At 39.2% G+C, this 22,501-nt stretch overlaps 1 protein-coding gene across 10 annotated transcripts in view; it reads left to right on the forward strand.

Moving 5' to 3' along the window:
* The window catches only part of EIF4G3 (eukaryotic translation initiation factor 4 gamma 3), a 234,625-nt gene that overhangs the window by 180,417 nt on the left and 31,707 nt on the right, over positions 1-22,501 (forward strand). For all 10 annotated transcript variants that reach the window (XM_087820188.1, XM_087820180.1, XM_087820181.1 and 7 more), the window contains 7 exons: positions 1,056-1,226; positions 5,089-5,286; positions 14,300-14,446; positions 14,873-15,109; positions 16,145-16,249; positions 17,644-17,776; positions 21,071-21,165. In XM_087820188.1, coding sequence (XP_087676314.1) covers positions 1,056-1,226; positions 5,089-5,286; positions 14,300-14,446; positions 14,873-15,109; positions 16,145-16,249; positions 17,644-17,776; positions 21,071-21,165 — 1,086 coding nt within the window. The remainder of the gene's footprint in view (positions 1-1,055; positions 1,227-5,088; positions 5,287-14,299; positions 14,447-14,872; positions 15,110-16,144; positions 16,250-17,643; positions 17,777-21,070; positions 21,166-22,501) is intronic.

Below are 22,501 nucleotides of genomic sequence, written 5' to 3' on the forward strand. Positions count from 1 at the left end.
TGCCTCTCTTAGAACCTTTCTTTTTATAGAAAGCATGACATTTAAGTTTCTGCTCCTTTCCTGAAGTTTTATATGAATTCAAAAGGGCAGTATTGGAGTATTAAGTGAGATATGATTCTGGTCTTCATGTGTTGTGTGAAGCTTTTTTCCTTCCCTCTTGAAATCTAATGGCAATATTTACTCAGCATTTAGAGAATGCCGTATCAGAAAACGTAAAGGCTCTCATTATACAACAGATCTGGGAGGAGCAGAACTTACTACCAACCCAAATATTGAATCTTGCAAAATTATTTCCAAGTATTTGGTGTAGCAACTGTTGTGACTATTTTCATACACAGAATGCAACTTTTAACCTACCTCATTATCTCACAGTGACAATTCTTAAATTTGATGACCAGTGTGACGTGCCAGCTCATGTTGGTTTTAGCAGAATGAGTATACTGGGACTCAAGAGGAACAAAGAAGTCACAAAAAGAGAAAGACATTTTTTTCGGGGAACAGTTTAGTTTGATCTCATTAATGATATAAGAAAAACTTAGTATTTCTGGCCCAGCAAATTTAGAGGGATTCATTAAGATCTGCACTGAAGTTGGGTGTCTGTGCTATAGAGAATTTCATGATGAGGTTGTATTTGCATTTCACACTAGAAGTTTAGAAACCCAGTTTTTGAAGCAGATTTGTAACTGATTATTGCTGCATGTGAATTTTTGTATTCAAAGTGAGCAGTTCAGAGTTACAACCAGTGAAAAAGAGAGCTTCAGTGAAGGGTGGTCTTTTTTTTGTGAGGAACACTAGCTTTATCGGATATAATTTTCCATCACTTTATTTCATTTTGGACGTCAGGGTCTGAGGTTGTAGTGGTGGAGAGCATTACATTGATTGTGTTCTAAGCCTCCCCCGCGCCCCCCCCAGAAGACCACATGTAAATTGAGTGCCTGGTGCTCGCCTTGGCATCGAGAGTGTTTGATGGGATCCTCAGGCTGACTAGAGCAGCACGGCAGAGACAGAGTTGTAAGCACCCTGCGCAGGTATAATAAGGAATATCCTTGTCCTAGCTGTTGAACTCTGGGTCACGGAGATCTCAGCCCGGCCAGAGGCGAGAACCCAGGAAGATCATAACGGTCCCTGTGAAGGAGGATGTGCACCTGAAGAAGGCGGAGAACGCCTGGAAGCCCAGCCAGAAGCGGGACAGCCACACCGAGGACCCCGAAAGCATTAAAACCCAGGTGAGAGGAGCCCAGCTCACCACTGTTTTGGAATTTTAATGATACTGTTTTAGCTTGTGTTATTGCCCTATTAATATATTTAGAGATTTTAGTTTCAGGTATTTTGTATTTTTTTCCTATTATAACGTAAGCATTATTCTAAAAGCCATCTTAGATACCACACAGCCTGTTTTCTCTTGAAATTGCTTTGCGTGTGCTTTTCAAAACAGACACTATGTCTCAGGGGTTCATAAATCATAGAATTCTATCATTCAGGCTTAGATCCATATTTGTTTTTATTAAAAATGTGTTTTTAGAGTCTCGGTGTTTACCCTGTACTGGTCTATCTGGTTAATATATTGCTTTATGTCTCCTTGTCAAACCGTCATGCCTAATAAGTTAAAATTAAGAAACTCATCTTGTTTTAGAGTCTTTTGGAATAAAATTGATTCTTTGTATTTTTTTTGTGCATATCCTGCCCCCAGAACTCCTTAGGGTAAATTGAAGAATTCCTTTAATCCACATGAAATTTTTTATGTGTCAAATAATGTACAGCCTGATCCATCTTTTACTGTATGTGCAATGCCAGTTCCTATCCCTGAGTTTACCTCTACCATCTCCTTTGAATGTTTTTGCTTCTAGGTGCCAAAACTAGAGTCTCTCCTTGAACTTCACACCTGTACCAGAGCCAGGCATCACATAGCGACTTTTCAGTCTCTGATTCCTTACATATCTTTTCTCTCATCAACAGTTTAGTAAAGCAGTCAAAACCTCCAGTTCTGGAGACAGAGGCAAGTTCTGTTAGGCAAGTCTTAATCTCATCTGTAAAATCGCTCTACCTTATAGGGCCATTGTGAAGATTAAGTGAAGTAATATAAAGCACTTGGCATAGTTCCTGGAGCCCAGCTAGGTACTCAGTATGATGGTGATCCTGGGATCAGAGACGTGCCTTATAAATCTTGATTTTGATGCAGCACCAGCAGAGAACCTCATACATAGTAGATGCTTAGCAAATACTTGTTAAACAAGTAAACTGATAACAAAGTTGTTGAGAGAGTCAGGACTAAGATGAACTGATTCATTACAGAAGCGTGCTGTTACACCTATTTGGCTGCTCGCCTTTGTTCCTCTTTCTGGTGATTGCCCCAGAGATTTGTCCCTAAGTACATACATCCTTTCCAGATTCACTGACATCAGGTACCTAATCTTCCCTCCATTTCTTCTCATTGTATTTTTTTTTAAATACCTTCTGCATCCCTCCCTCCATTCCCCCTGCATAATGCTTAGTGATAGGGGCCTAATTGGCTTACAGAAGGTAGGTCAAAGTCTTGCTGGATCTTTATTATTGAAGGTGTCTTTTTTTTTTAGTATAGGCACTTGTGTTAGTGCCTTACTTCATTAGGAGGAAATAGATATTGTCTTTTTTTTTTTTCAAATGAGAAAAAATGAAGCTTCAAGAGATTAAGTTACCCACAGTGTTGTGGTTCATTTGTTGTGACTTGTAACCTGCCTTCCTTTACTCTGTTACCAGAGTTGTCCCCATTATTGATTATTTTTTTATTTCAGAAACATTAGAATAGCTATAGTGACTTAAGGTATCATTAATTAGTTTTCTTTAGTGAATAGATAAAACAAATTCAGTGGAGAATAAATAGACTTCTCTTTCAGGGCCAATGCAACCTTATTTTTTCGACACATGTCTTCTAAGTAAGGGGCGTCTTTGCTCCCCTCCCGTCTTTTGCGGAATTTTTCTTCCCTGCATAGCTGTACCCTAGGTGGAACTGATGCTCCTGCTCTTGGTTATCCTGTCTTCCATTTTTGTCAAAACAGTGGTTTTATTATTGCCTCCACTTTCAGGAAACTTTTTCACTCTTTCATCCTTACCACAATGTTGTAACAACTTCATGAATGATACCAACGACCTTACTCTTACTGTGTCACAAGATGTCATCTCCTTGCAGCAGTTCTAGGACATCATCGCCTCACGCCACGTCTAGACCCCTACTGCATACACTGCTGTGCTGGTTCCATTGCTGGGGTCCCCTCTTTCGTCTTTCTTCTGCTTCAGTCATCTTCTGAAGCACTGATTTTTATTTCTCCACCCTAGCTTTTAACTGTCATTTAAGGCCTCACTTTCTCTCACAGCTAGTGCATACTAGTCCTCTGATCTTTCCCTGTTCTCCATTACCAAAATAGCAAACTCTCAGTGACAGTTCTTCCTAAAATGTTTTCCCTCCCTAAAATGTCTTCTCCCCCTTTTTTTTACTTGTTAGCTTTTTTTGTCCATACTCTGGCCTAATTCTCATTTTCTTCTGAAGATACCTCTGACTAGCCCGTCGCCTCTGACCCCTCCTGTACCTAAACCCCTCCCTCCGCTCCTGTCCCCCTCGTGCCTGCTCTGTCACTGCGCTGGAACTGCCTGTCTCCACCTAAATTCCAGTGGTCTGGGAGGCAGTCACTGTGCCTTAGGCTTTATTTGTTTCTGATACAGAATTTGTTGTAGGTATTTATATTGACTAAATGATTTTCAGGAAATTATTTGTTGTTTGATGCTGGAGATTTTTTAAATGGAGTATAATTGACATATAATGTACTAGTTTCACGTGTACAATGTCATGATTTGACATTTGCATATATTGCAGAATGATCACCACAGTTCTGGTTAACATTCGTCATTAAACATAATTAAAAATGTTTTTCTTGCGATGAGGATTTAAAGCTCTACTCTCTGAACTTGCAGATATGTCGTCTGTTACGTCAGTAATTTACCTTTTTATTGCCCTGTTTTTCTAAACCTACGTTACCTCCTGAAATATTTGAGGACATTTGAAGGCAGTTGTTTCTAGTCTTCATATGAAATGCAGTTCAGAGTTTTAGACCTAACCAGTACCATCTCAGTTGACACAGGCAAAATTAGAGAGGTGCAGTGACTCCACTATCCCTAGTAAACTGAAATTTTTTTTATTTAGAAAAAAGGAATACTGACTCATTGCTAGAAAACTTGACAATATAATTTTTTTTAATTTAAATTGATTTATTTGCTGTCTCCTATCTAGAGAAAAGTGTTAACATATTGGCACATATCTAAAAATCCTTATATACAAATACACATTTTTAAAGGGATCAAACAAAACATTTTTATAGGCCTTTTCAGTTACCATAGCATGTTTTCATGAATTTTTGCAACTTAATATTTTTACTGGAGCATAATTTACATTTAGTAAAATTTACACTTTTGTGTATAGTTCTGTAATTGTTGATTAATATCCATAGTCATGTAACTACCAATAAAATCGATACAGAACATTTGCATCACCATCCGAACGTCCCTTGTACCTCTTTGTATTTGTCCTCTCCCCTCGTGCCCCCCGTCAATCACTGATCTGTTTGTCCTTACAGTGTTGCTTTTTCCAGACTGCCATATAAATGGGTTCATTTTGAATACAGCTTCTTTCACTTAGCATATGCATTTAGGATTTATTCATAATGCTACATGTGTGATTGGTCTATTTTTTCCTGATTAATGAGTAGTATTCCATTATTTACAGGATAGAGTTTCCAGCTTTTGGCAATTATGAAAAAAATAGCTATAAACATTCACAGAGAGGATTTATGTGAACATAAGTTTTTGTTACTTTTGCATAAAGTCCTAGCTGTGGGATTCTAGTTCCTAGAATTCTCATCAGTAATGAAAATGTCGTGCTATAATTTTTTTACTGTTTATTAAAATAGATGAATTTAATTAGTTTTATGATGCATGCACAATCCTTGTCAATAATTTGGGAAGTTAAATTTGTATATTATAAGCAAATTATAATTCTTTCAGAAAGCATCATATTGTTATAGTTACTATAATGCTCTTTTTTGTGTTTGACCCTTCTAGGAACTTTTTAGAAAAGTTCGAAGTATCTTAAATAAATTGACACCACAGATGTTCAACCAGCTGATGAAGCAGGTGTCAGGACTCACTGTTGACACAGAGGAGCGGCTGAAAGGAGTCATTGACCTGGTCTTTGAGAAGGCTATTGATGAACCCAGTTTCTCTGTGGCCTACGCAAACATGTGTCGGTGCCTAGTAACGGTAAGAAGAGAGGAAGGAATAGAACCAGAAATCTTCAAGAGGTATATTCTCCCCTCACTGCACATTCCTCCCAGAAGTGTTATTGGGGTAACGTACAGGGGAGAATATATTTTTAGCACTTATTAATATAGTGTCCTGTTGTATAAAAAGAATCTTTAATAAAATGTATACTCCCCTCGAGGAGTTTTGGAGACTAGACTGAAATAGACATATGGTCCCATCCAATATGAGGAAGATTGAAAGTGGTTTAAATTAGTAATGTGAAATTCTTGTTATGGGCAAGCAGTTTTTCCTGGGGCGTCATCTTATAAAGCAAATGCTTTCATTCACATTTATTTAAATTCAAACTTGAAAGACATGTTGGTTCTAATTCTAGTGTCAGTGAAAATGATAGGATAGTTGTAGTCATAAATGGTTCAAAACTGATCATTTCATCTCTCGGAAACTATTAGATTTCTTTCTCTTTACATTGTTCACAGCCATTTAATCTTCACAGCCTGTCAAATCTAGGGCAAGACAAAATGGGAGACCAAAGAGCTTCTGGTTAGTGTTCATTATCCTCAATTCTGCAGTCATAAACGGCCATGTACCGTCTGTGTTTTCTCTGTTACCAAGGTATTTGTGTCAGAAATGTTTGTACCTTTAACATCTGAGTTTTTTCTTAATTATCACAACTCATTGTCATCATGCCTTGCTGTAAAAGTGCAAAATTCTGTTCTTCTACCAGTATTTTTGAGTACCTGTGTCCAAGGTAGATAAGTCTGTTGGTACTTTAAAAAGTTACATCTTCTGTCTTTAAGAAACTCAAAATCCATATTGGTGGGGGAGGGAATCACTTATGAGGTATTCCAGGATATTGAAGTATGTTAATGCCTAAAAGGATGATTTAGACCAGCTATTTTCACCCTTTTCCATCTCACGGCACATAAACTAATTACTACAATTCTGCGGCACACCAATAAAATATATTCTAGTTTTTGCCAGTCAGGTAGAAAAATAGGTGGGATTTTGACTCATTCACACCAAACAGCTATTGCTGTGCTGGCTGTTGTCATTTTTTATTTGACAGTCTAAAGAAAAAGAGACCAGTGCCCCTGACCAAATAGTCAGGTACTGCATGTTTTAAAAACTCCAGTGGCGCACGGGGTGAAAATTGCTGGTTTAAACTGAAAAATCAGGTTGGAGGAAAAAGAAATCACTGTGGGTGGGAGGGTGACAGGCTTTTATGAAGCAGGCAGAGTTTGGGTTGCGGGGGGGGCGGGGGGTTTCAAGGGTGGAGAACGGGAGCACCCTCGCAGCCCGCAGGTTCCGTGCGCGGCAGCAGGCGCCGCATAATGCTTACACACTCGTTTTGGAGTCTCGGGTCTAGGTTTAAAATTTTAACTTTAAAATTTAAAGTTAAATTTCTACTCTGCCTCTTGCTAACTTTATAACCTTAGAATTGTTACATACCTTTTTTAAGCCTCGTTTTTAATCCATAAAATAAGATTAATTCATATAATGAAAAAATAAAATAAATGAGATTGTGTATGTAAAAAGTTTCTAACTCAGGTAAGCCTCCCTTCCCTCCCAGGCAAATGTGAATATATGCTTCCACAGTGTTCTTTATATTTATAAAATCACATAAAGCCCTGGCCATGGGTGGCTTAATTGGTTGGAGCATCGTCCCGTGCACCAAAAGGTTGAAGGTTCGATTTCCAGTCAGCAGCCAATTGATGTTTCTCTCTCACATTGATGTCTCTCTGTCTGTCTCTCTGTCTCTCTATATATGTTTCTCTTTTTCCCTCTCCCTGGCCCTCTCCCCCTTCTCCCTCCCCCCCCTCTTCTGCCTCTCCCTCTCCCCCCTTTCCCTCTCCCTCTCCCCCTCCCCCCTCTCTCTCCTTCCTTTCCCCCCTCCCCCTCCTCCTCTCCCCCTCCCCCTCCCTCTCAGAATGAAGTGTTGGGAGACCAAAAGATGAAAAATACAAGAGGGGGAGGGTAAGAGATGGGGAGGATTCAGTGAGATCAAGCTTTGCTTTTATTGGAGCCCCAGGAGAAGAGAGGATCGATGGGGGGAAACTATAGTTGAGGAGACATTTTTCAAAACTGCTGAGATGTTAAAGCTACTGAGTCTCAAAAGATTTTCTACAAACCCCACACATCAGTTTTTTTAAAAGTGAAAATGAAGGAAAGCTTTTTAGACCAGTCATATAAAGCTACTTACAACAAAAGATAGCCAGAGGGGTAAAGGTATTAAAAACTTCTCTGCAGGTTTCTTAATGAGGACACAAAAATCACTATATGCAAAAGGAAATAGTAAGCTAGACTACATTAAAATTAGCATAATTTCATCAAAGGATGTCATTAAGAGAGTAAAAATGCAGGCTGCATATTAGGAAAAGATAATTGCAACACAAAAACCCAATAAACAGCTTATATCAGATTTAAAAAAAAAAAAACTAATAGAAATTGTTAAGAAATAAGTCTTTTTAAGTAGACAAAAGTCATAAATAATACCTCACCAAAGAAGTTGTCCAAATGGTCAACAGTAACACCAGATTTCTAAATTTACCAGGTATTGGTAAATATGTTTGGCAACAAGAGCTCTCAAACACTGCTAGTGGGAATATAAATTATAACAGCCACTTTGAAAAGAGTTCAGCATTATCTACTGAAAAGCTGGCCATAATTTTCTGCTATAACCAGCCTTTCCATCCTTAAGTATATACCCAATCAATAAACATACATTTCTTAAGTGCCAAAAAGTAAATACAAAAATGTTCATAGTATTTTTCATAATGGATAAAAGTTTAAAACAGTGTCCATCAGTATTAGAGAATTAGAGACAATGAACCCAAACTACAACTACATATACGTGGATGAATCGCACAAGAATAAGCTTTAGCAAGAAAATATGTACTATGTGATTTGTTTAAGTTCAAAAATGAAACTCGTGTTTGGGGTGCATATTTAAGTGGTAAAACAAAGGAAAGCAAGAAACTAGTTCTTAGAAACCTACAGGATAATGGGATTCAGTTTGGCAGCTGGGAGGCCTATCAGTGTTGTTTCTTGACCTGGTGCTACACCTGGTGGTGGTCATGTGAGTTTGTCATAATTCATTGAGTTGAACCTTTATTAGGGAGGGAGGGAGGGAGGGAGGGAGGGAGGGAGGGAAAGAGAGAGAAAGAAGAAAGAAAAAGAAAAGAAAAGCAGGAAATAGAATGAAAAAGTGTTGTGGGCTCTTGAGTTTTACTCTTGAACCTTTATAACTATTAAAAGAGGGGGGGTGGAGAAAGAAAAGAAAAAAAGCAGGAAATAGAGTGAAAGTGTTGTAGGCTCTTGAGTTTTACTCTTGAACCTTTATAACTATTAAAAGAGGGGGGGTGGAGAAAGAAAAGAAAAAAAGCAGGAAATAGAGTGAAAGTGTTGTGGGCTCTTGAGTTTTACTCTAATGTTTAGTTTCTTCAAAAGTGAAAGGTTTAAAGCAAATAATGGCAAAATCTTAGGTTTACCAGTTGGGCGATGAGGACATGAGTTGTGCTATATGATTTCGGGCTCTGTAAGGAAGGAAATGGAGCTTAGCCAGTTAATTGTTTTTCCACGGTGGCAAGTCCATGGGCTAGTGTTGACCAAAATGGAAATGTTAATATATGTTTCACTAATGCCAGCTTAAGCAGATTTCTTTTTTTCAAGCTTCTCTTTACTATGCTAATGTTTCTTGTGAAATCAAACAAGAGGGATCTACTCTACAGCATTTTTCAGACCTTCAAGACCACAGGCACTGTTTTGGGGTTTTTGTTTTGTTTTTTAAAGATCATTATTAGTTTGAGAAATGATCCCTACCAGTGGACTGAGAGAAACTCAAGATAGTAGAATAAAAAATTAGGCTATTAAGTGGAGGAGGTACTCTTTTTCTACCCATTGTATTCATTAAGTAATTTCAGTAACTTCATGTCATTATCATTATGTTCTACTGAGACTCCCACAGGTCTTTGGCTTGATTCATAGTTGTAAAAATTTTAATTTTAATTTTATTATTTTTCAATCCTCGCCCAAGGATATTTTTTCCATTGCTTTTCAGAGAGAGTGGGGGGGGAGAGACATTGATGTGAAAGAGACACATCAATTCGTTGCCTCCTGCTCTGTGCCAGCCAGGGCAGGGGATTGAGCCCGGGATTGGAATCGAACCCAGGACAACCCTTCAGTCCAAGGGCCAAAGGTCTAACCACTAAGCAAAACCATCTAGGGCATTGTAAAAATTTTTAGACCTGTGCCACTTGTCATGGATTATCAGTGTTGGTCATTTGAAATAATGGAATCTTGTTACAGTCGTATACTGTGGTCATGAGTAGTGGTAGTAAGAGTAAGGAGTAGTGTAATTTTAGCAATATTCTTTGAGATACATGTGCTAAAATGATTACATGTAACTCATTTAATCTTCTTAGCCATTCTGTTATCCCTATTTCATAACTTTCTCTGAAATTTACAAATTACCTAAATAGGGATTTAATATTTATAGAGGTTTTGAATATTAAATACTAGAACCTTAGCTTAAACAATGCCTAGGCCAGTGGTTCTCAACCAGGGGTGATTTCATTCTCCAAGGGACATTGGGCAATGTCAAGACATTTTTGGTTATGGCTTCTGGCATCTTAGTGGGAAAGGCCCAGGATGCTTCTAAAAATCCTATAGTGCACGACAGTGAATTATCCAACCCAGAATGTCAGTAGTGTCTAAGTTCCGAAACCCTAGCTTAGATTGTTGAGATTTAAGATTTAGGAGTCATCAATTTAAGAACAATGCTTGTTCTCATTGTCAAGAGCAGTTTTTAAACCTTTTTCCTGCCTCCACGTCATTCATGTGGACCACACACCACCTCCATTTAATACCTCTTTCGGCATTTTGCAGTGATTATCTAGGTGAGGGCCTGAGAATACAGTTCTGTTGTGTCAGTTTTCCATGACTTCTTAAAGGGTAAGCTTTTAATAAAGGAATTCTTTAGATTTACAGAGGAAATTGATGCAATAGTAAGTTGCTCTGTAAATAACCATAGTTATTATGCACACAGACACATTTATACATCTACACAGCTCCCTGCTTCTACCAAGCCCTAACTGAAACCTCTGGCACATAGGCTTCAGCACATAAGAGAGAGTAAACCAGGCCTCAAGTGTACTGCTTCTAGGAATGACTGAAGAGACCTATGAAACCCTCACAAACTAAGGCATTTAACCAGAATTCAGTACTTCTCTTAGGAGAAGGACATCTGAATTTAGTGGCAAATGGAAATTGGACAAGAGAAAATGTCCTGTGCCTAAATCTATACGTAAATAAAATTTGAGTTGGATTATTGGTAGCATTAAATTGCTGTGCTATTATTAATCATAATTTAAATTAAAATCCCCATCTTGGAACCCCATTAGAATGTAGACAACACATGCTAATTTACTGTCATCATCCTCTTGAATTTATAATAACAAAATTATTATGTGTCACTATTCTCAGAAGATATGTTCTCACTAGCCTACTCCATATTCCCCTGTTAACCATCCCAGAGGACATTAAGTTTATGTTCCAAAACAAATCTTTAGGGGGTCATTAGCTAGGCATTCTTTTTGAGATATATGTACATATGTAGATACGTGCACATTCTGCCAGTTATTCAGTTTTGATGCTTCCATATGAATATACCTAAGAAGCTTACATGTTCTTAGGTCCAATACAGGTAAAATGTCCCGTGACCATCATTTGGGGATAGCAGATACTCATTTCTCTTGCCTTTTGTGGTTCTCTCCCTAACTGCGCTGTGAGCTTTGTTATATACTTTCTTTGATATCTATAGTATTACAATATGGGTTACTCTTAATTTTTAATCATAAACATTTGTCAAATACAGCTCCAAGTGTTTAAATATAACTATATTCGTTTATTGGGTTCGATGTTCCAGCCACTGTTACTTGCTTTACTTAGACCATCTCATTTAAGCCTTCCAACTGTCCTAAGAGATAGATGTTATCCTCATTTTGAGAAAGAAAGAAAGAAACAGGTTTGATGAAGCTGAGTAACTTGGTCAGAGTCACGTGACAGAGCTGGGATTATGACATCTCCAGAGCTCCTGTTTCAGCAGCTACTTTATAATGTCCCTCAGTCTACAATTGTTGGGATGTCTCCTTTTGCAGATGAAGGGATTGAGGCTCAAGGAGGTCGCCCTTGCTCAAATTTACATAGCTGATTAGTCACAGAGTTGGGATTCAAACCCTGATTTTATGACTCAAGATTCCAGTGCTCTTTCAGTTTCAGTGTTCTGAGTACCCGTTACAACTTTCTTATCTGTGACTTATAAAGTGCTTTCACCAAACCTATTTCATTGGGTGCATACGTATAGCTGCACTCTAGGTTAGACATAGGTATTGTGCCTTTCTTATTTTGGATGACAAAACAGATGTGGGTTAAAAGAATTGCTTTTGTTTAAAAGCAGGTAAGCAAATCTTTTGATCCCTAACCCAACCCTTTCAACATACCCTTCCCTACATAAAAGGTGTAGAAAGCCATGTCTTTTTACACCTTCTGTGAAGAGAAATTCTCCCGTCTTATGTCATTTCTACTTGTTCCTCATTTTTAGAAAGAAAGAAACAGGTTTGATGAAGCTGAGTAACCAAACTGTCACAAGTTTCATTTCTTTAGCCTCTCTGACTGGTGTTAATTTTGGTCCCTCTCACCGTAAGACAGTGACCTGGGTTTTCACGTTGTCGCCCACGTCCTTCCCATTTACACAGCAAATCTGTAATGCAGGAAGCATCTCTTTAGAGCCCATAGGTTGCAGCCCGGGCGATTTTTACGTTACAATTATGTCCTGCTGGTGAATTATGTCAAGAAACTGGATAGAACTGTTTTACTGATTTACTTATGTTTGTTTAACATAGCACATTGGAGCCCTGGCTAGGTGGCTCGGTTGGTTGGAGCATCATTCTGTACACTGAAAAGGTTGTGGGTTCCATTTCCAGTCAGGGCACATACCCAGGTTTTGGGTTTTATCCCAAGTCAGGGTGTGTACAGGAGGCAACCGATCGATGTTTCTCACATCAATGTTTCTCCCCCTCCCTTCTACTTTCTCTAAAAGCAATAATAAAAAATAAAATAAAGTAGTACATTGGATATAATTGCTGATTTTTAGAACCTTTTTAGTTTGTTCTGGAACCTGACATCATGTTGGTTCTCAATTATACAGCACCTTGCTCATGGATATGCCTCTTGGTTCTCTTGGTTCTCTTGTGCAAGGCTGATCAGATGCCTGCCTTCTTGTGTGATCATAGAGCAGGCCTGACTATGAAGTGATCGATAGTCGCTCCCACGTGTATGGCCTGATTTGGAGATAAGGACATGTTAGCTTTTCTGTGGTTGTCCAAAAGGTATCTGATGATCTTCCCCTCTTCCTAAGTTAATGTTTTCTGAAAATAAAATGTAATGAAACACTTGGTCCTTTGGTTGATTAGACTGGATTTGTTAAATGGTCTTTCATATGTCATAGGGAATATGTTGGAGAGTGTACCATCAGTTCTAACACAGATCTACTGTAGCATCATAGTCTCTTTTCTCAGGAAGTTTCTCTAGCCATTCAGCCATCATCAGCAGCTAAGTCCATTCAGATCGATAACGTTAACTCTTTTGTGAGTATAAATACAGTGCATCCTGTTTTTTACTAAACCCAGGGCAAATGCCCTGCATTTCTTTTCTTTTTTAAAATATATCTTTATTGATTTCAGAGAGAGGAAGGGAGAGGGAGAGAGAGACAGAAACATCAATGATGAGAGAGTCGTCGTTGATCGGCTGCCTCCTGCAGGCCCTGGACTGGCAACCCGGGCATGTGCCCTGACCGGGAATTGAACCATGATCCCCTGGATCCTACGTCGATGCTCAACTAGAGCCAGGCCTGGCTGGGCTACATTTCAGAACTTTGAGAACCACTTTGTGATTCTAGAAAACCATTTTGCTATGTTACACAATAGCTGTTCAAAATGGTGCTCAAGGGGATTTCATCTGTAAAATAGAATATTTTAGTTTATTGAAATAAAAAACATAGTGTATTGATAGTCAAAGTAAGTACTGGCATTGCAGTATCTTGACATTCCCCTGAGGAAAAGATATCTCAAAAATTGTCAAATGTGCCCTGGCCGGGTGGCTCAATTGGTTGGAGTTTCCTCCCATACACCAAAAGGTGGTAGGTTCGATTCCCGGTTAGGGTATGTGCGGGAGGCAACCGATCTGTGTTTCTCTCTCATATTGATGTTTCTCTTTCTCTCTCTCTCTCCCTTCCTCTCTCTGAAATCAATTTTTTTTTTAAATCGTCACATCTGTCCCCCCTTCTGCCTTTTTCTAGATAAGGATCTCACCTATAGCAGTTTTCCTATGGCTTTGAAATTCATGTCATTTCTATTTGTTCCTTTAAACTAGGGGTGGGGAACCTTATTTCTGCCAAGGGCCACTTGGATATTTATAACATCATTCACGGGCCATGCAAAATTATCAACTTAAAAATTAGCTATGAAAAAACTTCCTAGGTTTATTGAATTTCTAGTCCCACCTGCAGTTGCCTTGGCAGGGCCAGACCAAATGATCTCACGGGCCATATATGGCCTGTGGGCTGTATGTTCCCCACCCCTGCTTTAAACCAAAGTACCTAGAATGGTATTAAGAAAAACAAAAGTAACAACCCTACAGAGTTAAAAATGTCTAGATAAGTGCGGGCTCATAGTTGTAATAATCTTACATGGATTTCAAAGTCAGCTAGAGGCACAACCAGCCACAGAAGATGTACATTTATATGAGAGGATTGTGCATCTTTTCTGCATAAAATTTAAGACATCTTACCATTGAAACATGAAACGCCTGAAGCTAAATTGTATACCTCTTGTAGAATGCTTACCTGTGGTTCAGTCAGCATTATTTTGCCAATAAATAAAATTGATATTTTGAGAAAATCATTGAACGTATTTAAGTAATCTTGCCGCTTTTGCATTTTCCTGTCTGGATGCAGCTGAAAGTCCCCATGGCAGACAAGCCCGGGAACACAGTGAATTTCCGGAAGCTGCTGTTGAACCGCTGCCAGAAGGAGTTTGAGAAGGATAAGGCTGATGACGATGTATTTGAGAAGAAGCAGAGAGAACTCGAGGCTGCCAGTGCTGTAAGTGTTTTCTCAGAAAGAAAGTGCTTGTGCAGGGTGTGTTAGCAAGTAGAGATTTCGTGAAGCCGGCTACGTCTTCCTGCTCTTGGTGCCTTTGGCCTTTTTTTCATAAGCAGATACGATATTGATGTCTAGAGGAATACTTTATTTCTTTTAATGCTGCATGTTAGAGCTACTCAACCTTCTAAGACAGGGACTCCGAACCATCTTAAGAGAAGTCACTGAGTACCAGAAATCTCCTGAAATGAATGCAAACTTTTGGGTATAGTTCATTTTTCTGAGGAGTGGGTCTTTAGTTGCAGTCAGATCCTCAGAGGGCATCCCTGACGCCCAGAGAGGGTAAGCACCACGAGTCTCAGTGTATGTTCTTAGCGTCTATTGTGCAGTACAGTTTTTGTCATCAAGATTCTATTCCTTATACAACAGCCAGAAGAGAGGACGAGGCTTCATGATGAACTGGAGGAAGCTAAGGACAAAGCCCGGCGGAGATCCATTGGTAACATCAAGTTCATTGGAGAACTCTTTAAACTCAAAATGCTGACGGAAGCCATCATGCATGACTGTGTGGTGAAGCTGCTGAAGAACCATGATGAAGAATCCCTAGAGTGCCTCTGTCGCCTGCTCACCACCATTGGCAAAGACCTGGATTTTGAGAAAGCAAAGGTAAAAATCCAAAATCTCTGAAACCTCCAGCAGGGACTCCATCAGTTCAAAAGAACTAAGATGGTCAACAGAAGTGTTCCATCAGGCCCCAGCCACCGAGGCTGTTTTGCTTTCTTGCCCTTCTCACTGTCAGTATTTGGCCCCACCGTGCCCTTACCTCATTTCCCTTAAAGTCAGAAGTGAAGAGCTCCCAAAGTACATAAAAGCCAACTGATGAGTCGTTCAGATTATTTGAGCCTTGTCTTTTTTCTGCATGGACCATTTCACAGGCCACTTTGTCATATAAGCAAATTATTAGCAGAAATAAAGGGAGAAAAGCTACTATGGGTCCGGACTGAGGGTGATATAGAAACAAAGAAAACCCAGTAGTTTTCTTAAGTTTATGCTCTAATTAATGGCACAGCTACCTAACCATGATTTAAGAAATCATTAAAAATACTGTTAAGTCAAACAACATGGTGCTCTACAAATAAGGGGTTGGGAAATTAGAAATGCTTCAAAGAAATGTCAAAAATGTTTCATAACATCTGAATCAGCTAGGATTATGTTTGGCTGTGACAGGAAACCCCAAATATTAGTGGTTTATATAAGATTGAGGTTTATTTCTGATTCGTTCAAGTAAATTTCAAAATAAGAAGTCTGAGGCTGGTCTGGTGGCTCAGGTATGATCAGAAAACCAAGTCTCTCCAGCTTAACATTCTGTTATTCCTAAGATGTAGCCCTTGTCCTTAATGTTCTCAGCAGAAAAGGTTGGAAAGGAGCAAAGGACATAGCCACTGCTCTCTGAAGGCAGGTTCCAGGGAGCTGCAGTATCACATTTCCATTTATATTCTGTCAGCCTGTAATCAGTCATTTGACCACGGCCAGCAGACTGAAATACATAGCTTTTATTTTGGGTGTCATATGTTCAATTAAAAATTCGACCACATTACCTTTTGACTATAAGTTGTATTCCTAGGCCATTTAAAAATTCTACATGGTAAAATTACATTTGAATTCCTCAGCTAAGAATACTAACGATTTTGTCTCTTGTAGCCACGTATGGACCAGTATTTTAATCAGATGGAGAAAATTGTGAAAGAAAGAAAAACCTCATCTAGGATCCGATTCATGCTTCAGGATGTGATAGACCTAAGGCTGGTAAGTAGAAAAATAGTAAGCCCACCACTCCACTCTCTTTTAAGGAATTGGGTTGGAGAGGACGTCCTAGTGTGTACGTGTGGAAAAATGTAATTCCTTTGCTCTAAGACTCAAAAATTGAACTGACAAAGCTTCGTGGAGAGCTGTGTGAAAGGACAGGAAGCACATACACCTGCCTGTTTCTGCTCTTTGATTATCAGACCACATTGCAGTTTTAAAGTAAACCGTTCTGAATTCAAACTGTGGTCACTTAAATTTAGTCTTAGGATGCTAAATAATCAGGAAGCCTCATCTTTAAAATGAATACATTTAACTTCCCTGAGCCTTATATTTTTAGTCTCTAAAATGAGGTGTTGCCTACCTTGCAGATGTGTTTTAAAAATCCAGTGAGGGAATTATGTAAAGTGCTGAGCTCATAAATGATGTTTTCTCCTCTGCTGTTTTTCCTGTATACCCTCCTGTTGTGCTGCTTTCATTGTCTTCATTTCTCATGCCTGAGCCAGTTTTTACCACTACCACCTCTTTTGTCTCTTCTTGTTTTAACTCCCGCAGGGAATATATTGTAGCTGCCCCTAAACTAGAGAAAGTGAATACAGCTCCCACCCCTGCCCTGCCCTGCAACCAGACCAAGTAGCATTGGGATGGTTCTTTATCTTGCCAAGCCCAAATGTGATCTCAGAATCCTTCTTAGCAAAACCACTGCCAACTGATGAGAATTTGAATGCTAATTTAAACCTATTTGCCATCCTTGCCTCTGGCTGATAGAAGAATGTAAATATAAAAACTTCTCCACCTAATCCTTCAACCACTTGTACTTACATCGAATATTGGGACTGTAGCTGGGCAGGGAAGGAAAGAGAAGTGTACGTATTAGGCAGCAGCATGTTTTGTCCTTCATAGAGAGGATAGGCAGAGGACAGGGTGAAGTGGCACTTTGTGTAGGCTGCCAGAACCGTGATACGAGAGAAAACTGCTCTCAGCCTCGATTCGGAACACCCGCGGAGCTGGCGTGAACCGAGTCGCAGCGCCCCAGGCTAAGGCAGGGCCACAGAACCTTGATCTTTCTCAATTCCTCTTCTCTCCTCACACACACGAAAAGTTGAAAAGAATGAAACCCTCTTGGCCAGGCTTCCACTCTTGTCTTTTTGCCCGCTGGCTGCCGAAGTGCTCAGTGTACAGTAGAACTACAGGGTGAGCGAGAGACTGTAACCCTTTAGCTCTGATCCCTGAACTGCACATAGTGCCATCTGCAAGACAGGTGGAAAACTGCCGAAGTAACAGGTTTTGTAAGTATATTGCACTTTTCCAGCAGTGAAAAGTATAAAGTAGATTTTAAATTTTTTAATTTTTCTTTTTAGTTACCTGGCTGATAACCTTTTTTTCTCCCTTTATAGTGTAATTGGGTATCTCGAAGAGCAGATCAAGGACCTAAAACTATTGAGCAGATTCACAAAGAGGCGAAAATAGAAGAACAAGAGGAGCAAAGGAAGGTCCAGCAGCTCATGACCAAAGAGAAGAGAAGACCAGGTGAGGGTGAGGTGCCCGGCACTAGAGCACGTAGGAGCTTAAGGGACAGGTGTTAAGAATTCCATATTTAGATGTTAAATGAAATCAGAATATAACCCAGAGAACAGAGTGGCAATTGATAAGTGAAGTTTCACCTGGAGACGGGTTATTGAGTAAAAGCAGCAAATGCAAAAACTAAACATGGTTTCTTGGACTATTTCAGAGTCAATAATCAACACCTTATTGAACATCTTCTATATACTCAGTATTGATGAGGGATATAAAAAGATGTGGAAGATACTGTTCCTTCCCTGTAGAAACTTATAGTTTTATCTGGGAAGGCAAAACTAATAAAGGGAACATTCGTCAAGCAAATGGAAGATATTACCAATTATGAGATGTATTCTCCATTAAGGTTATTAAAATTCAGAGAACAGAGAGAGAAAACTGGGAGACATCTTTATTTGAGGAAGGGACACTTGAACTGGCTCTTGATGGATGGTAGATATTTGGAAGGGAAGGAAGAATTTTAGTTACGAAATTAAAATAAACATATTGTAAAGAGGAATAAAACCTGATTGGGAAAAACTTTGTTCAGAACAAGTGAGAAAATGTTTGTCTGGAAGTGTGTAGCTAGATTAAGAATTGAGTTGATTTGGTAGACATTAAGAAGTCATTGTGCCCGGCCGGGTGTGGCTCAGCGGTTGAGCGTTGACCTAGGATCCAGGCGACCGGGGTTCAATTCCCGGTCGGGGCACATGCCCGTGTTGCGGGCTGCAGCCGATCAATGACCCTCTCATCATTGATGTTTCTATCTATCTCTCTTCCTCTCTCTGAAATCAATAAAGATATATTTAAAAAAAAAAAAAAGGAGAAGTCATTGTAAGTTTTTTAGCAAAGGAGTAATGTCCTGTTGGAGGCATGTAAATAAAATCAATCTGTTGCTTTTCACATGATGAATTGGGGGTCTCTGAACTCAGAAATCTTGCTGTTGCTGAAATCCTATGTGGAAGGAGTTGAGAGACTTAGCAGCAATAGGAGTAAAAAGGAAGAAACAGGAAAATAAATGACAGATGAAATAAAAGGGAAAATAGAAAGTCCATAAACTAAGTTTAGCAACGTTGGAAGAGGAAACCTTTTTCAGAGGGAAATGATATTTCTCCAAAGCCTGCTTGTTTTGAGATGACAATAGGGCATCCAATTGGGAATGCTCGTTCGTCCACTGTGCAGTTAAGTGAGCCGGCCAGTGACTGGATCAGATAGTATAGTGGTTGAGAGCATAGGCTCCAGAGCCAAACTGTCTAGGTTTGAATTTCAGCTCTCTGACACCCTAGCTGTATGACCGTGCACAAGTCACTTAATCTGTAAAATGGATCTGAGGAATTTGTGTGAGGATGAAGTGAGATAGTATATGTAACATGGTAAGTGTAACAACCAGCACTAGTAAATACTCAATAATCACTAGCTGTTATTTATCACAGACACAGTAGATCTCATAGTGAAGTTATGAGAGATTAATGCAGGGAAGGGTCCTTTTAAGTTTCATGGGACACCACGCTTACCTTCCTACCCTAGTACCTAGCACAATACCTTTCAGGTAATGGCTTTAATTTATTATCCAGATAGATTGAGAGGGGAAAGAGGAAAGCCTAATCCATGGAGGATGTATCCATAGTTGACTAAAGGAAGGAAAGAATTCTTGGAAAAGTGACAGATAAAGAGCAAGTAGAGGAAGGAGTGTGTACTGGGCCGTAAGTGTCGTAGAAACAAGGAAAGAGCAAGTCTGCTCATGAGCCGTAAAATAAGCACAGAGAAAATCAAGAAGTGTGAGGATGAGAGATGTTTTTGAGTAGGTAGTTTGGCGGTCTTTCATTCATCCGTTCAACAAATACTGAGTGCCTTCCACTTAACAGGAGAGAGGAAAGTCAGTTCCCTCATGCAGTTTACATCTTTCTGGGGGGAAAAGACAATAAACAAATACTTAAGTACAAATATTTGTCAGATAAATTTGTTCTGTAGAAGCAAATTAAGCAGAGAGGTAGTGGGGAGTGCAAGGCTTTGTGGGTAGAAGTTACAATTTTTAAAAAATGTTTCATTGATTTTTGGAGAGAGAGAAAGAGAGAGGGAAATAGAAACATTGATGAAAGGGAAGCATCAGCACCCATCTGCTGCCTCCTTCACGACCCCACTGGTGATGGAGCCCACAACCCAGGCCTGTGCCCTAAACCGGGAATCAAACTGGTGACTGGTGGCGTCCTGGTGCATGGGTTAATGCTCAGCCACTGGGCCATACTGGCTGGGTGAGGTTGCAATTTTAAATAGGGAAATTGGGGAGCTTATGAAAGTTGGCATTGTTTGAGCAAGTGAGGAAGTTAAGTCATGTGTACATATGTGAGGAAGAGGGGTTCTAGGCAAAGGAGAATAGAGGAAGCACAAAGTCCCTGAAACAGCCTTGTCAAGGAACAGCAAGGCTGCCAGTGTAGCTGGATCAAATGGTATGGGAGGTAGAGTGCAGAAGACGGGGTCTGAGAGGTAGAGGGCCAGCTTATTTAGAGCTTGGCCACTTATAAGGAATCTTTTTCTCTGAGTGAAATGGAGAGAGAACAGAAGTGTTTTGAGCAGAGAAGTGTCAGAGGACCTGGGTTGTGCTTTACAAGGGTCACACTGATTGCCATGATGAAAACAGATGACAAAGCAGGGACTCCATTAAAGAGATTTTTGTACTAATTGAGGAAATGTTTCTGGGTTAAACCAAATTGGTAGTGTTGGTAGTGGTTAGAAGGTGCTAGATGCTGAATATATTGTAATGGTTAAACTGACAAGATCTGCTAATAGATGGATACAAAGTGTGAGAGAGAGGAGTCATGGCTTTCTGCCTGAGAAGCTGAACGGTTGGAGAAGCAGGTTTTGGGGGATGATTGACTCATGCTATCATTTGACACCATTAAGTGAAATAAACTTTGAAATAAAGAATTTCCATCTGACTTCTCCCAAAGTGTTCTAATCATTAACTTTATCAACATAATCATTAATCTGTAAAAACTAGCTTTGGGCCCTCCCTTATCTCTATTCATTTGTATCAGTTGATTTCAAGGCCATTGATGTTTTATGGGAGATCCAATATAAGCAGAGTGCTTCTGCTTAATATTTTCATGTTGTGGCTGTTAAAGAGACTGTCAACAATGCCTTAACCATTTCTTTTGTTTTTTTCTTTGGTTTTGATTGGAGCTGCTGAGTTGACACTATTGCTCACTCTTTCACTGTCAAACTGACTTAAGACAGATGAGAGACGGGCTCACTCTGTTTTCCTGGCAGGCGTCCAGAGAGTGGATGAAGGTGGGTGGAACACTGTACAAGGGGCCAAGAACAGTCGGGTACTGGACCCCTCGAAATTCCTGAAAATCACTAAGGTGAGTGTTACATTTAAAGCACAGCAACAACTTTAAAACATGACTGTCCAAATTACTTATTGCTCATATAAAATAGCCATAATGCAGATTTTATGGGCTGGTTTTTTTCTGCAAGTTTAAGTCTAGCCATGAAAAGAATTAGTGGTTTGCTCTAAGGCCTAAAAAAATAGCAGAGGACCTACTAAAAATCATTCTGTGGTAAATATTTAAAATACTCTGTTTAATTCCCTTTCTCTTGAGAACCCATGAGCAGTAAGAGGAAAGCATTTTCTCCTAGCAGATGTTTTCAGCAGAAGTTGATCACTGTAAGTAGGGTAAAGAATGTAGAGAAAGCAGAATTACATTTTGTGAAAGTGGAGACCTGGATAGCCCAGCAGGTTTGGGAGATTACTTGCAAGTCTAGTTTGATCCTTAGTTATAATGCACTTCCCCTTATCCTGAAAATTGGCAGCCTGCCACTAGGATGCTAAAGACAATAAAGCTAATGTGAAAACATCAAATGAAAGAAGATAATTGAAAAAAGAAAACAGACTTTGATAAAATTGTAAGATAGGATATGTCTTGAAATCTTTATGGTTTTGTCAAAGCAGTGCTTCAGGATAAACCATTATGTCTCTGGATCTCTCTTGATGTTAATTAGCTAGGATTCTATTCTTAAAGATTCTGGTACATTCTTCCAGTTGTTTATGTCTCAATGCAGGAATTCCATTGCTGAATACAACTTGACTCCCATGCACTTTCATTTCCAGCAAGAGGGTTTTAACCAAGATCTTACGTTTAAAGAATTCCCCCAACATCAGCCCAGTTATCTTTGAAAATTTTATCAGTACTCAGTAATAACATTTGTCTGTTTTTTTAAATATTGTTCCTGTGAATAGACACTATAAAAAATAATAGTGCTGGTATTAAACCTACAACGTTATTTCCTTAATATTTTGAAAAATGTGTAAATTGTTTTTTAATTAATTTTTGTATATTCAGATAGTTGTAATATACCTAAGTATCCTAGAAAAAGGTCAAGACCATTAAACAAATTCACTGTTAACTGGGATAGATTTATGTAAATGTACATCATATAGCAAGACAGCACTGTCAGAATACCGTAATACCTTTGTTACAAAGAGCTGCATTACAGCCTTTGGGTTGTATATGTCTTGTGTTACCTTGTAATTCTGTTCACTTGCACTAAAAATGTGCATGGAGGGTTAGACCTAAAAGATAACAGGGACCTTAATTCCCCATCTAAGTAGATTTTTGTTTTTCTTGTTCCCGGTCATTGAATACTCCCAGTCCACCTCTCCATCCTTAGCCTCAGGCTGTACCAGGCTTTGCAAAA

Source organism: Miniopterus natalensis, chromosome 9 (genome assembly GCF_054644295.1).
Source record: "Miniopterus natalensis isolate mMinNat1 chromosome 9, mMinNat1.hap1, whole genome shotgun sequence".
Lineage (NCBI taxonomy): Eukaryota > Metazoa > Chordata > Mammalia > Chiroptera > Miniopteridae > Miniopterus > Miniopterus natalensis.